General features: G+C 44.6%; 1 protein-coding gene across 2 annotated transcripts in view; it reads left to right on the forward strand.

The window, feature by feature from the left end:
* Window positions 1–16,326, forward strand: part of hmmr (hyaluronan-mediated motility receptor (RHAMM)) — a 100,461-nt gene extending 84,135 nt beyond the window's left edge. Inside the window, exons 20-22 of one of the 2 annotated variants that reach the window (XM_059990742.1) lie at window positions 3,140–3,316; window positions 13,693–13,846; window positions 15,090–16,326. In XM_059990742.1, the coding sequence (XP_059846725.1) occupies window positions 3,140–3,316; window positions 13,693–13,846; window positions 15,090–15,109 (351 nt within the window). In that variant the 3' untranslated portion in view covers window positions 15,110–16,326. Of the gene's footprint in view, window positions 1–3,139; window positions 3,317–13,692; window positions 13,847–13,891; window positions 14,031–15,089 lie in introns of those variants that run through there. The other variant, XR_009515949.1, reaches the window with a different exon arrangement.
* Window positions 16,327–18,433: the final 2,107 nt, after the last annotated feature.

Here is an 18,433-nt window from a genome sequence, read left to right on the forward strand (position 1 = left end):
GTAGCACTGGACCCAGGGTTGAGATTTTTGTTTGGAGAAAGGCTAACTTTGAGGAGATGTGAAAAGATTTAGGAGTGGATAGGGACAATTTGTTTTATGGGAAGGACGTAATAGAGAAATGGAGGTCACTTAAAGGTGAAATTTTCAGGGCACAGAATCTTTGTTCCTGTTAGATTGAAAGGAAAGGTTAAAAGTTTGAGAGAGCCATGATTTTCAAGGGATATTGGAAACTCGGTTCAGAAAAAGAGAAAGATCTACAATAAATATAGACAGCATGGAATAAATGAGGTGCTCGAGGAATATAAAGAATGTAAAAAGAATCTTAAAGAAATTAGAAAAGCTAAAAGAAGATATGAAGTTGCTTTGGCAAGTAAGGTGAAACTAAATCCGAAGGATTTCTACGGTTATATTAATAGCAAAAAGATAGTGAGGGATAAATTTGGTCCCTTAGAGAATCAGAGTGGACAGCTATGTGTGGAGCCGAAAGAGATGGGGGAGATTTTGAACAATTTCTTTTCTTTGGTATTCACTAAGGAGAAGGATATTGAATTGTGTAAGGTAGGGAAGTTATGGAAACTATGACGATTAGAGGAGGAAGTACTGGAGTACTGGCGCTTTTAAGGAATGTAAAAGTGGATACATCTCCGGGTCCTGACAGGATATTCCCTAGGACCTTGAGGGAAGTTAGTGTAGAATTAGCAGGGGCTCTGACAGAAATATTTCAAATGTCATTAGAAACTGGGATGGTGCCGGAGGATTGGCGTATTGCTCATGTGGTTCCATTGTTTAAAAAGGGTTCTAGGAGTAAACCTAGCAATTATAGGCCTGTCAGTTTGACGTCAGTGGTGGGTAAATTAATAGAACATAATCTTAGATGGTATATATAATTATCTGGATAGACAGAGTCTGATTAGGAACAGTCAATGTAGATTTGTGTGTGGAAAGTCATGTTTGACAAATCTTACTGAATTTTTGAAGAGGTTACTAGGAAAGTTGACAAGGGTAAAGCAGTGGATGTTGTCTATATGGACTTCAGTAAGGTCTTTGACAAGGTTTTGCATGGAAGGTGAGTTCGGAAGGTTCAATTGTTAGGTATTAATATTGAAGTAGTAAAATGGATTCAACAGTGGCTGGATGGGAGACGCCAGAGGGTAGTGGTGGATAACTGTTTGTCAGGTTGGAGGCCAGTGACTAGTGGTGTGCTTCAGGGATCTGTACTGGGTCCAATGTTTGTCACATACATTAATGATCTGGATGATGGGGTGGTAAATTGGATTAGTAAGTACGCAGATGATACTAAGATAGGTGGTGTTGTGGATAATGAAGTAGGTTTTCAAAGCTTGCAGAGAGATTTAGGCCAGTTAGAAGAGTGGGCTGAACGATGGCAGATGGAGTTTAATGCTGATAAATGTGAGGTGCTATATTTTGGTAGGAATAATCCAAATAGGACACACATGGTAAATGGTAGGGCATTGAAGAATGCAGTAAAACAGTGATCTCGGAATAATGGTGCATAGTTCCTTGAAGGTGGAATCTCATGTGGATAGGGTGATGAAGAAAACTTTTGGTATGTTGGCCTTTATAAATCAGAGCATTGATTGTCGGAGTTGGGACGTAATGTTAAAATTGTACAAGGTATGGGTAAGGCCGAATTTGGAGTATTTTGTACAGTTCTGGTCACCGAATTATTGGAAAAATGTCAACAACATAGAATACAGAGAAGATTTACTGGAATGTTACCTGGGTTTCAGCACCTAAGTTACAGGGAAAGGTTGAACAAGTTAGGTCTTTATTCTTTGGAGCGTAGAAGGTTGAGGAGGGTCTTGATAGAGGTATTTAAAATTATGAGGGGGATAGATCGAGTTGACGTGGATAGGCTTTTTCCATTGAGAGTAGGGGGGATTCAAACAAGAGGACATGAGTTGAGAGTTACGGAGCAAAAGTTTAAGGGTAACACGAGGGGGAATTTCTTCACTTAGAGAGTGGTAGCTGTGTGGAACGAGCTTCCAGTAGAAGTGGTAGAGGCAGGTTTGGTATTGTCATTTAAAGTAAAATTGGATAGGTATATGGACAGGAAGGGATTGGAGGGTTATGGACTGAGTGCGGGTCAGTGGGACTAGGTGAGAGTAAGCGTTCGGCACGGACTAGAAGGGCTGAGATGGCCTATTTCCGTGCTGTAATTGTTAGATGGTATCATGATTAGGCTTGTGTTAAATCAGGATTGCTGGGTGGTATAGCTTGAAGAGCGGGCGGTGCATGTCCCATGCTGTATCTCAATCAATAGATGGGTTGAGTGAGCTCGTTCTTTCCTTTCTGGAGTGAAAGAGGATGAGAGGCAATGTGTTCGAGTGGACAGCCAGATACTTTTTCCCAGGGTGTAAATGGCTAATACAAAGGGGCATAATTTTAAGGTGGTTGGAAGAAGGCATGGGGATGTCAGAAATGAGAAGAGTAGTGGGTGTGTGAAATGCCCTGCCAGGGGTGGTGGTAGAGGTAGATACATTTAAGAGACTCTTAAGAGAGACACATGCATGATAGAAAAATGAAAGGGTATATGGGAAGGAAGCTTTCGATTGACCTTGGAGTAAGTTAAAAGGTTGGCCAATATCGTCACAAGTTTGAGTCGCTGCATTTGGAGATGCAAGAGAAAAGTGTACAGTTAATGGCAGGAGCATTGATGTACAGGGGGATCATGGGGTGCAAGTCCATATCTCCTGAAAGTGGAATGCAAGTTGATAGTGTGAGAAAGGTGGCATAGGACATGCTTGTTGTCAGTCATGGCAGTGTATTAAAGTTGGGAAGTTGTGTCGTAGGTGTATAATGCTGTTGAAGCCACATCTGGAGTATTATGTGCAATTGTGGTTGCCCTATTACAGGAAGGGTGTAGAGCTGGTTCACCAGGGTGCTGCCAGGATTGGAGTGTATTTGTTATAAAGCAAGGTCAAATTTGAGTTAATTTTGATGGAGCAAGATGCAATATAGAATCCTCGTGTATTGTATCCCAAGTTGTTTACTGGGTCTGTGGAGAGTTGGTCAAGTTTGTGCTGGCTCCATGAAGAGTTGGTTATGTTTGTAAATCTTAACTTGACACTTAGTTTGTTATGAGTTGGAAACACTGATTGTACATCCCTGTGAGCAGGACCAGCTGGACGCATATGAAAACGAGAAGAATGCCCTACTGAGTGAGCATGGAGCAACCCAGGAGCAGCTAAACAAACTGAGCACGGATTACGCAAAGCTGCTGGGTCACCAAAACCAGAAGCAGAAGATCAAACATGTCATGAAATTGAAGCAAGAGAACGTGCAGCTGAAACAGGTAAAGCATCCTTCAACCGAAACACAAGAGAGTCTGCAGAGCCACACACAAAATGCTGGAGGAACTCAACAGGTCAGGCGACATCTATGGAGGGGAATAAGCAAGTTGATGTTTTAGGCCGAGATCCCGAGGAAGGAGGCAGAAGGGAGGGGGAGGAGAACAAGCTGGTGGGTGATGAGTGAGATCAGGTGAGGGGGACAGTGGGTGGAGGAGTGGTGTGAAGAGGTTGGGAGGTGATAGGGCTGAATAAGAAGGAATCTAGTCGGAGAGGAGAGTGGACCATGGGAAGAAGGGAAGGAGGAGGGCCATGAGAGGTAGGTAATAGATGAAGAGAAAAAGGGGTAAGAGAGGAATCAGTATGGGGAATGGAAAACCAAGGACTGAAGATGGGTAGAAATTGGTTAGAGAGATCAATGTTCATGCTATGCAAACAATAACGTGTTGTTTCTGTAACCTGAGAGAGGCCTCATCACGGCAACAGAGGAGGCCATGAAAATGGGAAGTGGAATTAAAATGGTAGGCCATCAGATAATCCTGCCTGTTGTGGAGGAGTGAAGGTGCTTGATGAAGCAGCTCACCAATCTATGTCGGGTCTCACTGATATAGATTAGGCTGTACTGGGAGCATTGGATATGGTAGACAAGCTCAACAGACTCGCAGCTGAAGGTATTGCCTCACCAGGAAGGACAGTTTTGGACCTGAATAATGATGAGGGAGGTGGTGTAGGGGCAGGGGTAGTATTTGCCCTGCTTACAGGGGTAAGTGCTGGGAGGGAGATTGGCAGAGAGTGATGAGTTCTGCTTCATATTACCCATCTTCTACCAGTGATGCTGCGAGCTGTGCGTTCCTCTGGTTTCAGAGCATCCATTGAATGAAAGTACTTGTGCTCGGTGTGGCTGCTCCCTTTTACGGTATTGTACAGGAATGAGGGTGTTAACCCTGATGGCATTCTTCAGCACCTACTTGAACTACTTCTTCCTGAAGCTAGTTGACGGAATTTGACAGGTGCAAAATGCTGGTGGAACACAGCAGGCCAGGCAGCATCTATAAAGAGAAGTACTGTCGACGTTTCGGGCCGAGACCCTTCGTCAGGACTAACCAAAAGGAAAGATAGTAAGAGATTTGAAAGTAGTGAGGGGAGGGGGGGAATGTGAAATGATAGGAGAAGACCGGAGGGGGGTGGGATGAAGCTAAGAGCTGGAAAGGTGATTGGCGAAAGTGATACAGAGCTGGAGAAGGGAAAGGATCATGGGACGGGAGGCCTCGGGAGAAAGAAGTTGGGGGAGCACCAGAAGGAGATGGAGAACAGGCAAACAACTAAATATGTCAAGGATGGGGTAAGAAGGGGAGGAGGGACATTAACGGAAGTTAGAGAAGTTAATGTTCATGCCATCAGGTTGGAGGCTACCCAGCCGGTATATAAGGTGTTGTTCCTCCAACCTGAGTTTGTATTCATTTTGACAGTAGAGGAGGCCATGGATAGACATAGAATGGGATGTGGAATTAAAATGTGTGGCCACTGGGAGATCCTGCTTTCTCTGGCGTAGGTGTTCAGTGAAATGGTCTCCCAGTCTGTGTTGAGTCTCACCAATTTATAAAAGGCCACACCAGGAACACCGGACGCAGTATACCACACCAGCTGACTCACAGGTGAAGTTTTGCCTCACCTGGAAGGACTGCCTGGGGCCCTGAATGGTGGTGAGGGAGGAAGTGTAAGGGCAGGTGTAGCACTTGTTCCGCTTACAAGGATAAGTGCCAGGAGGGAGATCAGTGGGAAGGGATGGGGGGTATGAGTGGACAAGGGAGTCGCATAGGGAGCGATCCCTGCGGAAAGCGGAAAGATGGGGGGAGGGAAAGATGTGCGATCCCGTGGGATCCCGTTGGAGGTGTCGGAAGTTACGGAGAATTATACGTTGGACCTGGAGGCTGGTGGGGTGGTAGGTGAAGACAAAAGGAACCCTATCCCAAGTGGGGTGGTGGGTGGATCGGGTGAGAGCAGATGCGGCGGAGACAGAGGAATTGTGAGAAGGGGATGGCATTTTTGCAAGAGACAGGGTGGGAAGAGGAATAGTCCAGGTAGCTGTGAGAGTCTTTAGGCTTATAGTAGGTATCAGTAGATAGGCCGTCTCCCGAGATGGAGACAGAAAGATCAAGAAAGGGGAGGGAGGTGTCGGAACTGGACCAGGTAAGTTTGAGGGCAGGGTGAAAGTTGGAGGAAAAGTTAATGAAATCCTTCAGACCAAATCCAAAAATACCATCCCCTTCTCACAATTCCTCCGTCTCCGCCGCATCTGCTCTCAGGGTGAGGCTTTTCATTCCAGGACGAAGGAGATGTCTTTTTTTAAACAAGGGGGCTTCCCTTCTTCCACCATCAACTCTGCTCTCAAACGTATCTCTCCCATTTCCCGCACATCTGTCCTCACCCCATCCGCCCACCACCCCACTCGGGATAGGGTTCCCCTGTCCTTCTTGAAACATCTAAAACCCGGCACGCAAAGTAACCGGTCATGTCCCTAAGCCATCCAAGTCTCTGTAATGGCCACCACATCATAGCTGCAAGTACTGATCCACTCTAATCTCATCTGCTTCGTTCATAACACTCCTTACATTAAAATAGATATGTCTCAAACCTGAGTCATGAGTATGTCCCTTCTCTATCACCTACCTATCCTCTCTCTCGCACTTACAAGCTTTCTCTATTTGTGAGCTAATCTCTTCCCCAGTCTCTTCAGTTCGGTTTCCACCCCCCCCAATAATTCTAGTTTAAACTCTCCCCTGTAGCCTTAGCAAGCCTCCCCACCAAGATATTGCTCCCCCTTGGATTCAACTGCAACCCATCCTTTTTGTACAGGTCATATCTGCCCCAAAAGAGGTCCCAATGATCCAGGATCTGTACTAATTACTTACAAATTGGGACTCCCTAAACACTGAGCGAGCTTTGGGTATTCCATCTGGAGCGAAGGAGCATGAGAGATTGATGGAGGTGTGTAAAATCTTGAGGCAGTAGAGCGAGTGGACAGTCAGAGGCTTATACAGAGGGCATAAATTTAAGGTGATAGGAGGAAGGTGATAATTGAGTTTTTCACACAGTGAGGAAGGTCGATACTGTGCTATGCTGATCTATGTTTATACATGGTTGGTATTGGAACGAAGCAGCTCGTGGTTGATGCTCGTCACCCGGATGGTTTAGTCTGTACCACCTATAGCAACTTGAGCTTTCTCTGCGTCTTACAGACTTGACCTCTGCTGTGTCGATTGACAACAGGGATCAGGTATGATATAATTCGTCATGATTCATAGCAGCAGTATTTGCAATACAATATGAAAAACTATAAATTACAATAAGAAATTATATATACTGTATATATTAAATATAAATTAATGTTATTTATATTAAGTAAGTAGTACAGAAAGAGCAAAGTAGTGAGGAGGTGTTCATGGGTTCATTGACCATTCAGGAATCTGACAGCAGAGGGGAAGAAGCTGTCCCTGAGCTGTTAATTGTGTGTCTTGAGGCTCCTGTACCACCTCCCTGATGGTAGCAATGAGAAGGGGGGTCTTCAGGCTCCTGTACCCCCTCCCTAATGGTGGCAATGAGAAGAGGGGTCTTGAGGCTCCTGTACCACCTCCCTGATGGTAGCAATGAGAAGAGGGTATGTCCCTGGAGATCTTAATGATGGATGTGTTTTTGAGGCCCTTTGAATGTGCCCGTACTGGACCTGGCTGAGTTTACAAATTTCTGCAGCTTTTTCTGATCCTGTGCAATGACCTCTTAGAATTTGTGAGAGTCTTTAGTGCCATCAATATGTTGGGTCCAGGGTAGAACTTGAGAGACATTGATACCCAGCAACTTGAAACTATAATGTCTATACCACTGTAGCTGCAGTATATTTGTTATTCAAACCGTTTTCTGTATCAAACTGAAAGGGAGAATGTGTTATGCTTGCTGATTTTATTAAACCTGTATCTTCACTCCTTAATGAACCAGAAACCACTGACACACTGCCTTTCATTTGGCTATTTTATTAACATATCAGCACACAGTTCAGCAAAGATGTGAGCCGTCTGTGGATGTGATTGCTGCAGCAGTGTTCTTACTAACTGGGTTTTTAAAAAAGCTGACAGTAACCATGAGACCATCACTGCAACTGTACTTGTGTAAGGAGCTGGATGGGTTAATTACCCAGTCACACACTCTCGTTTTCTCCTTTTTCTGAAACTTCTGCATGTTTTCCCTTTATGGAGGTCTTGGGTAATATAATCGGAGGTGGAGTGCACATCTGGGCCTTTGAGCCACGTCGCTCAGCAACCCCCGTCCTATTTATAATGATCAATTAACTTACCAACCAGTACATCTTGTGACTGAGAGGAAAGTGGATCATCTGAAGGAAGCTTGCACATTCCATGGGGAGGATGTGCAGTTTTGTCAGATACATAAAGTGTGAAAGAGAGGCCATATTTTGCACTGCTGAAAAACGATGCTAGGGAGATAGTAATGGGAGGACTGAAAAATGACAGATGAACTGAATAAGAATCTTGCATCAGTCTTCACTGTGAAAGACACGAGCAGTGTGGTGGAAGTTCCAGGTCTCAGGGGGCATGAAGTGTGTGAAGTTACCATAACTAGTGAGAAGGTTCTTTGGAAACTGAAGTCTGAAGGCTGGTAAGTCATCTGGACTAGATAAAAGAGGTGGCTGAAGAGACTGTGAAGAGTATTAGTAAGGATCTTTCAAGAATCTCTAGATTCTGGAGTGATTCCAGAAGACTGGGAAATTGCAAATGCCACTCCACTCTTCAAGAAGGGAGAGAGGCAGAAGAAAGGAAATTAGAGGCCAGTGGTTAGGAAGTTGTTAGTCGATTATTAAGGATGAGATCTCAGTGTACTTGGAGGCTCATGATGAAATAGGCCGTAGTCAGCATGGTTTCCTCAAGGGAAAATCTTGCCTGACAAATCTGTTGCAATTCTTTGAAGAAATAACAAGCAGGATAGACAAAGGAGAGTTGGTTGATGTTGTGTAGTTGGATTTCCAGAAGGCCTTTGACAAGGCTGTGTAACAAGCTACAAGCCCATGGTATTACATGAAATGTTATTGAATGGATAAAACAGTAGCTGATTGGCAGGAGGCAAAGAGTTGGAATGAAGGGGATCTTTTCTGACTGGCTGCCGGTGACTAGTGGTATTCCACAGAAGATGTATTAGAACCAATACTTTTTACATTGTATGTCAATGTTTTGGGTGATGGAATTGATGCCTTTGTTGCAAAGTTTGCAAATGATATGAAGATGGGTGGAGGGGCAGGTTGTTTTGAGGCTGCAGAAGGATTCGGACAGATTAAGAGAATGGGCAAAGAACTGGCAGGTGGAATACAGTGTTGGGAAGTGTATGGTTATGCACTTTGGTAGAAGAAATTAAATGGTAGACTATTTTCTAACTGGAGAAAAAATACTAAAAGCTGAGGGAAAGGGACTTGGAGTCTTTCTGAAGGATTCCCTAAAGATTAATTTGCAGGTTGAGTCTGGTGAGGGAGGTAAATGCAATGTGAGCATTAATTTCAACAACACAAGAATATGAAAACAAGGATATTGTGTTGAAACTTTATAAAGCAATGGTGGGGCCTCATTTGGAGTATTGCGAGCAGGTTTGGACCCCTTGTCTTATAAAGGATGTGCTGAAACTGGTGAGGGTACAAAGGAGGTTCATGAAAATTATTCCAGGATTGAATGGCCTGTCATACGAAAAGCATTTGATGGCTCTGGGCCTGTAGTTACTAGAGTTCAGGAGTCCCTATGATGGGAGAGTGTAAGTCCATTGGACACAGCTTCAGAATAGAAGGGCATCCTTTTAGAATGGAGATCAGGAATTTTGTTTGCCAGAGTGCCAAGTCTGGAGAATTGTTTGCCACAGGCAGCTGTGTATTTCTTTCTGTTGGAGTGATAGACAGTGAAAGAAGTGCATGGAGTAAAGCCAAATCTAACATATATAGAGGCTTTGAGGAAAGAGCAGCAGAATAAAGGGTATAAAGGTAGTAAGGTAGAAGGGCTAAAGTGTGTGTACTTCAATGCAAGAAGCACCAGGAACAAAGGTGATGAACTGACAGCTTAGATACATACATGGAATTATGATGTAGTGGCCATTACGGAGACTTGGCTGGCACCAGGGCAGGAATGGATTCTCAATATTCCTGGATTTCAATGCTTTAAAAGGGATAGAGAGGGGGGGAAAGGGGAGGAGGGGTGGCATTACTGGTCAGGGATGCTATTACAGCTGCAGAAAGGGTGGGTAATGTAGCAGGATCCTCTTTTGAGTCAGTATGGGTGGAAGTCAGGAACAGGAAGGGAGCAGTTACTCTACTGGGGGTATTCTATAGGCCCCCTGGTAGCAGCAGAGATACCAAGGAGCAGATTGGGAGGCAGATTTTGCAAAGGTGCAAAATTAACAGGGTTGTTATCATGGGTGACTTTAACTTCCCTAATATTGTTTGGCACCTGATTAGTTCAAAGGTTTAGATGGGGCAGAGTTTGTTAAGTGTGTCCAGGATGGATTCCTGTCACAGTATGTTGACAGGTCGACTAGGGGGAATACCATATTAGATCTAGTATTGGGTAACGAACCGGGTCAGGTCACAGATCTGTCAGTGGGTGAGCATCTGGGGGACAGTGATCACCGCTCCCTGGCCTTTAGTATTATCATGGAAAAGAATAGAATCAGAGAGGACAGGAAAATTTTTAATTGGGGAAGGGCAAATTATGAGGCTAAAAGGCCGGAACTTGCGGGTGTGAATTGGGATGATGTTTTTGCAGGGAAATGTACTTTGGACATGTGGTTGATGTTTAAGGATCTCTTGCAGGATGTTAGGGATAAATTTGTCCCGGTGAGGAAGATAAAGAATGGTAGGGTGAAGGAACCATGGGTGACAAGTGAGGTGGAAAATCTAGTCAGGTGGAAGAAGGCAGCATACATGAGGTTTAGGAAGCAAGGATCAGATGGGTCTTTTGAGGAATATAGGGTAGCAAGAAAGGAGCTTAAGGGGCTGAGAAGAGCAAGAAGGGGGCATGAGAAGGCCTTGGCGAGTAGGGTAAAAGAAAACCCCAAGGCATTCTTCAATTATGTGAAGAACAAAAGGATTTCAGGAGTGAATGTAGGACCGATTAGAGATAAAAGTGGGAAGATGTGCCTGGAGGCTGTGGAAGTGAGCGAGGTCCTCAATGAATACTTCTCTTCGGTATTCACCACTGAGAGGGAACTTGATGGTGAGGACAAGATGAGTGAGGCTGATGTTCTGGAGCATGTTGATATTAAGGGAGAGGAGGTGTTGGAGTTGTTAAAATACATTAGGATGGATAAGTCCCCCAGGCCTGACGGAATATTCCCCAGGCTGCTCCACGAAGTAAGGGAAGAGATTGCTGAACCTCTGGCTTAAATCTTTATGTCCTCGTTGTCCACAGAAATGGTACCAAGGATTGGAGGGAGGTGAATGTTGTCCCTTTGTTCAAAAAAGGTAGTAGGGATTGTCCAGGTAACTATAGACCAGTGAGCCTTCCGTCTGTGGTAGGAAAGCTGTTGGAAAAGATTCTTAGAGATAGGATCTATGGGCATTTAGAGAATCATGGTCTGATCAGGGACAGTCAGCATGGCTTTGTGAAGGGCAGATCATGCCTAACAAGCCTGATAGAATTCTTTGAGGAGGTGACCAGGCATATAGATGAGGGTGGTGCAGTGGATGTGATCTACATGGATTTCGGTAAGACATTCGACAAGGTTCCACACGGAAGGCTTATTCAAAAAGTCAGAAGGCATGGGATCCAGGGATGTTTGGCCAGGTGGATTCAGAATTGGCTTGCCTGCAGAAGGCAGAGGGTCATGGTGGAGGGAATACATTCAGATTGGAGGGTTGTGACTAGTGGTATCTCACAAGGATCTGTTCTGGGACCTCTACTTTTTGTGATTTTTATTAACGACCTGGATGTGGGGGTAGAAGGGTGCATTGGCAAGTTTGCAGATGACCAACAAAGGTTGGTGGTGTTGTAGACAGTGTAGAGGATTGTCAAAGATTGCAGAGAGACATTGATTTGATGCAGAAGTGGACTGAGAAGTGGCAGATGGAGTTCAACCCGGACAAACTCCAAGGCAGAGTAGAAAGTAAATGGCAGGATACTTGGTAGTGTGTAGGAGCAGAGGGATCTGGGGGTACATGTCCACAGATCCCTGAAAGTTGCCTCACAGGTAGATAGGGTAGTTAAGAAAGCTTATGGGGTGTTAGCTTTCATAAGTCGAGGGATAGAGTTTAAGAGATGCGATGTAATGATGCAGCTCTATAAAACTCTGGTTAGGCCACACTTGAAGTACTGTGTCCGGTTCTGGTCGCCTCACTATAGGAAGGATGTGGAAGCATTGGAAAGGGTACAGAGGAGATTTAGCAGGATACTGCCTGGTTTGGAGAGTATGGATTATGATCAGAGATTAAGGGAGCTAGGGTTTTACTTTTTGGAGAGAAGGAGGATGAGAGGAGACATGATAGAGGTGTACAAGATATTAAGAGGAATAGACAGAGTGGACAGCCAACACCTCTTCCCCAGGGCACCACTGCTCAGTACAAGAGGACATGGCTTTAAGGTAAGGGGAGGGAAGTTTAAGGGGGATATTAGAGGAAGGTTTTTCACTCAGAGAGTGGTTGGTGCGTGGAATGCACTGCCTGAGTCAGTGGTGGAGGCAGATACACTAGTGAAATTTAAGAGACTACTAGACAGGTATATGGAGGAATTTAAGGTGGGGGGGTTATATGGGAGGCAGGGTTTGAGGGTCGGCACAACATTGTGGGCCGAAGGGCCTGTAATGTGCTGTACTGTTCTATGTTCTTTCTGTACACTTAAGGCAGAGGTTAATGGATTCTTGGTTGGTCAGGGTATGAAGGAATATGGGGAAGAAGGCAAGAAATTGGGGCTGAGAAGAAAATTAGATCAGCCATAATGAATTGGCAGAGCAGATGTGATGGTCCAAATGGCCAAATTCTGTCCTATATCTTCTGTTCTTATGATGTTGGAACTGAATTCTGCATGAACTGGTGTCCCAATGTGGTGACAGTATTTAATGGCCAAGGTACCGAGTGTGGGGATGAGTGTCTGAATTTCATATACAGTGGTGCCATAAAGTTTGAGAGCGCTGCAGAATTTTCTCTACTTCTGCATAAATATGACTTAAATGTGATCAGATACTTATCTAAGTCCCAAAATTTGAGAAATAGAACCCAATTAAATAAGTAACACAAATTACATAATACTCGTTCATTTATTTAAAGAGAAAAATGATCCAATTTCACGTGTCCGTTGGAAAAAGTATGTGAACCTTTAATTTCAGTAACTGGTGTGATCCCCTTGAACAGCAATAACATCAACTAAATGCTCAGGTAGCTACTGATCTGTCCTACACTGGCTTGGAGGAATTTTTGGCTATCGCTCCTTATAAAACCAAGGAGAAAGCCCCAAACCATGATGCTCCTTCCACCATGCTTCACAGTCGGGATGAGGTTTTGGTGTTGGTGCTTCCTCCAAACTTAGCAATGTGCATTTCTGCTAAAAAGCTCAACTTTTGTCTCATCTGTCCACAGAACATTGTCTCAGAAGTGCATTTTGGAGAGCAGTGGTGTCCTTCCATGACCACCATTCTTGTTAGTGTTTTTCTTGTAGTGGACACATGAATAGAGACTTCAGCAGGTTCGAGAGATTTCTGCAGCTCTTTTGCTCTCACCCTTCGTTTTCTTTTTCACATTGCATGTTGTGCTCTTGGTGTGATCTTTGCAGGATACCCACTCCTAGGGAGAGTAGCAACAGTACAGAGTTTCATTCATTTTAAGGCTATTTATTGTACTGAGGACTGATGAACACTCAGCTCTTTAGAAATACTTTTGTAGCCTTTTCCAGCTTCATGCTTCTCTACAATTCTTTTAAGGCCCTCTGAAAGTTGTTTTGATCTAGGGATGTTGTACATAAACAGATCTATCTTGAGAAGAGCAGGCTCCGTCAGCAACCTGACTTTGTGTAGAGCACCGCTGCACCCCACACCTCCATTCTCATCTCATTGATTGGAACACCTGACTCCAAATAGCTTCCATGCCTTTTTCACATACTTCTTCCAACAAATGCATGTAATATTGGATCATTTTTCTCAATAGATTAATGAACAAGTATAATATTTTTGTATTTAATTAGGTTCTCTGTCTATTTTTGGGACTTGTGTAAAGATCTGATCACACTTAGGACATATTTATGCGGAAATATAAAACATTCCACAGGGTACACAAACTTTCTAGCACCACCATATATGTTCTGGCCATGGTGCTGAGAGTGGGGATAAGTGTTTGCTCTGGTCATCCAAACAGGAGGTGACAAAACTGCGAGGTCAGTTGTCCAAGGAGAAGGCTGAGCAGAAGAACCAGGAGAATCGTTGCCAAGGTACCAAGCGCTTTGAACTGGCAAAAGGTTTCAAAGACATAGCAAAGGAAAATGTTGTTCCCACCACGCCACTGAGAGAAGGTAAATCATTCTCATGTTTCAACTTTGTGATGCTACAGACTAGTTGTTCATGTGATCTTTGGCCGAGGTTGCTACGTGACAGCTGGCTGAGATGATTCCTGGATACAGGACAAAGTCCTTGGATAACAATCTAGCAGCTTTGTGGCTGGGTAGTGTTGCTGTAAGGAATGGGTGCGGCGAGCAGGTAACTAATGGTGCAGTCCCTGTGCTGAAGTGCCTCTGTGTGAATGGGGATGGTCTGGAAGTATTGGGGTAGGGATCAGGCAGCTGAACTGGTGTACCCCTGTGCTGAAGTGCCCCTGTGTGGGTGGGGGTGGTCTGGAAGTGTTGGGGTAGGGATCAGGCAGCTGAACTGGTGCAGTCCCTGTGCTGAAGTGCCCCTGTGTGGGTGGGGGTGGTCTGGAAGTATTGGGGTAGGGATCAGGCAGCTGAACTGGTGTACCCCTGTGCTGAAGTGCCCCTGTGTGGGTGGGGGTGGTCTGGAAGTATTGGGGTAGGGATCAGGCAGCTGAACTGGTGTAGCCCCTGTGCTGAAGCACTCCACCCTGTGCTATTACAAAGGCTATTACAGGATCTTTACCAATCAGGACTCACTAAGTACACTATACTAATTGGAATGAAGCAGCCTGTGTGGTTGGTATCTGTTACCCCGAAGGTTCACAGCATGCAGCAACTTGATCAGCTCTAAATCTCTGCTGGTGTACAAATCCAAGGCAGGCAGCACATGGGGTAGAGTGGTGTGGGCGCAGGGTCGAGGCAGGGTGGTACGTGTGGAAGGGGGTTGGGGCAGGGTGGTACGTGTGGGGGGGGGGGTCAGGGCAGAGTGGCGCGTGGGGGGGTCGGGGCAGGGTGGCGTGCGTGTTTGGGGGAGTCGGGGCAGGGTGGCGTGCGTGTTTGGGGGAGTCGGGGCAGGGTGGCGTACGGGTGTGTGGGGGAGTCGGAGCAGGGTGGCGTGCGTGTGTGGGGGGGTCGGGTCAGGGTGGTGTGCGTGGGTAGGGGGAAGGTCGGGGCAATGCATGGGCTGGGGGTGGACGGGGGCGGGCGACACACTGTCACGGTCAAGCTCTCCTTTGTGGGATGCTGGCTAGGGAATTATCTCTGTTCCATCACTGGAGTTCTGACACTGACTTGTGGTCTCTGGTGGGAGTCTCATGGCATTGCGGGGTGGGTTCAGAAATGTTTAAAGTTTAGCCAAGTGCTGTCAATATACATTGACCCTACTGCATGAATTTTGATTTTACAGCAAACAGAAACACATCTTGAACACTGCACTTCAGATGACCTGAGGTCTGATTCCTATGCTGAGATCTTCAACTGGACTGAGACTCTGGTAATATGTTGGAGACGAAAAATGGATTGTGCGCACAACAGGAAAAAACTTTGTTACACACAGTTGCTATTTTTCCAAATGAATTGAGCTTTGACTTTTTAAATACATATTTAAACATAAATCCCCTTTGGATGACTTTCATTGGGAATTTTCTCATTATTGCAGTCATATTTGTGAGTAGTTTGTAAAGGACTGAAATGTGTACATTTTTTTTGAAGGGTTTTCGGTTGCCATTTATGTCTGGGACAGATAATGGTGCTGCTTTCACAAGGACTTAATTTGCAAGGTGTTGTTAATGAAGATGGTAGCTGATTTAAAAACTGTAAATTATTTCAAAAGTGTCTCCCTCAACAGTTGGTTATTTTGCTTGGAGATACTTACAAAATGTATACAGTATATCTAAATTACTGAGTAATAAACTGATTCTCAGATTGAAAACAGCCACTTAACAGTTCTGGGATTCTCTCATCACAAAAGTCGAGTGACGAGCATTGGGTTTGTTGAGACACTGTGTTCAAAGGTCACCTACCGAAACCCAGGATCTATGGTCAGCAGTTGGCAAAATATCAGTCCTTTAACAATCCTTTTATTGTGTTAGGGAAAACTTGGGACAAATGGTGAGGCTTGGAGTGAGTTCTTGTTCAATTCTGCTCAAATGTGGGTTTTCAAGAAAATCTGTCAGTGGATTTTTTTTTGGTGAATAATTCAGCCACTTTAATGGTGGTAACTTGGTGTTGACCCTTAGCCTAATGTAATCCTTTTCACTATCATCAACTATACATGTACATGCTTGTTAGTCTAGGTTGTCAACCTGGGATTCATGGACCTCTCAGTTAATAGTAGGGGTCCATGGCATAAAAAAGGTTGGGAACCCCTGGTTGAGGGTATGAACTACCTGAAACTGCTTCACCCTTTCTGTTTTACAGTGACTATGTAACATTTTAAACAATATCCTGTGGTCTGAATGGTGCAAGGTATTAACATGAGGGGTTACAGCCCAGTTTTATCCTGGTTAAAGTGGACATATGTATGGCAATGTATAAACTTCACAAGAATAATTATTCAAAGTCCTGTAATAAGGAAATGACAGTGAAATTTGACAGCTATAATTAAGGTTTAAAACATCAATAAAAGTGCTCTTGAGTTTTGAGTATGATTGTTTATTTTCGATGGAGCAAATTGGATATCATGTGGAGAGAACAGTTTACATTTTCAAATAGACCTTCATTGGAACTCCTGATGAAAAGCCCTGTCTGTGCATCTCCATGTGTTTTATCGCAGATTCCAGGAGAGGTCATGTTTCACTGTTTGGATAAACTTCCTGGTCCCATTAAAACCTGACAGTGTGCAGAACTGGGGAACCTGCATCCCCAAAAAGGGACTATTAGATCACAATGAATGATGCTCTCATTGTCCTCCTATGGTTCTATAGGACACAGGAGCAGAATTAGGCCATTCTAATGAGTGCTTCTATGTGGCTGATACATTATCCTTCTCAACCCCATTCTCTTGTCTTCACCCCATAACTTTTGATGCCCTGATTAATCATGAATCTATCAGCCTCTGCTTTAAATATTCCAGATAACTTGGCTTCCACAGTCATCTGTGGCACTGAATTCCACTGATGCACTACTTTCTGGCTAAAGAAATTCCTCCTCATATCTATCCTAAATGGACGTCCCTCTATTCTGTGGCTGTGTCCTCTGGTTGTAGACACCCCCACTAATGGACACATTCTCTCAACATCCACCCTATCCAGGCCTTTCAATATTTGTTAACTTTCATCTGTTCTAAATAAGTACTACTTGCTCTAAATAAGTACTCCTGTTTGAGTACTGTTGGGGGGGGGGGGGGGGGGGACAGCCTGCCTGGGGGAAACAACAGTGGCCGGGCCTCCGGCACAGAGTCTGGCCCTGTAGCTCAGAAGGGAAGGGAAAGGAAGAGGCAGGCAGTAGTAATAGGGGACTCCATAGTTAGGGGGTCAGATAGGCGATTCTGTGGATGCAATCAGGAGACTCGGATGAAAGTTTGCCTCCCTGGTGCCAGGGTTCGGGATGTTTCTGATTGCGTCCAAAATATCCTGAAGTGGGAGGGAGAACAGCCAGAGGTCGTGGTACATATAGGTACCAATGACATAGGTAGGAAAAGGGAAGAGGTCCTGAAAGGAGAATATAGGGAGTTAGGAAGGCAGTTGAGAAGAAGGACCACAAAGGTAGTAATCTTGGGATTACTGCCTGTGCCACGTGACAGTGAGAGTAGGAATGGAATGAGGTGGAGGATAAATGTGTGGCTGAGGGATTGGAGCAGGGGGCAGGGATTCAAGTTTCTGGATCATTGGGACCTCTTTTGGGGCAGGTGTGACCTGTACAAAAAGGAAGGGTTACACTTGAATCCTAGGGGGACCAATATCCTGGCGGGAAGATTTGCTAAGGCTACTGGGGAGACTTTAAACTAGAATGGTTGGGGGGTGGGAATCAATTTGAAGAGACTAGGGGAGAGGAGGTTAGCTCACAAATAGAGAAAGCTAGTAGACAGTGTGTGAGGGAGGATAGGCAGGTGACAGAGAAGGGGAGTGCTCAGACTGAAGATGTAGGGGAGAAGAAAGAAAAAGATAATAAAGTTGATCGCATTGTTAGGGATAAACAGAGGAAGAGGTGGAGAGTTTCTTAAATGCATCTATTTTAATGCTAGGAGTATTGTAAGAAAGGTGGAAGAGCTTAGAACATGGACTGATAACTGGAAATATGATGTAGCTATTAGTGAAACATGGTTGCAGGAGGGGTGTGATTGGCAACTAAATATTCCTGGATTTCATTGCTTCAGGTGTGTTAGAATCGGAGGGGCAAGAGGAGGAGGTGTTGCATTGCTTGTCCAAGAAAATATTACAGCAGTGGTTTGGCAGGGTAGATTAGAGGGCTCATCTAGGGAGACTATTTGGGTGGAATTGAGGAATGGGAAAAATGTAGTAACACTTATAGGGGTGTATTATAGACCACCTAATGGGGAGCAAGAATTGGAGGAGCAAATTTGCAAGGAGATAGCAGATATTTGTAGTAAGCACAAGGTTGTGATTGTGGGAGATTTTAATTTTCCACATATAGACTGGAAAGCCCATTCTGTAAAAGGGCTGGATAGTTTGGAGTTTGTAAAATGTGTGCAGGATAGTTTTTTGCAGCAATACATAGAGGTATTGACTAGAGAAGGGGCAGTATTGGATCTCCTGTTAGGGAATGAGATAGGTCAGGTGACGGAGATAT

Source organism: Hypanus sabinus, chromosome 15 (assembly GCF_030144855.1).
Source record: "Hypanus sabinus isolate sHypSab1 chromosome 15, sHypSab1.hap1, whole genome shotgun sequence".
Lineage (NCBI taxonomy): Eukaryota > Metazoa > Chordata > Chondrichthyes > Myliobatiformes > Dasyatidae > Hypanus > Hypanus sabinus.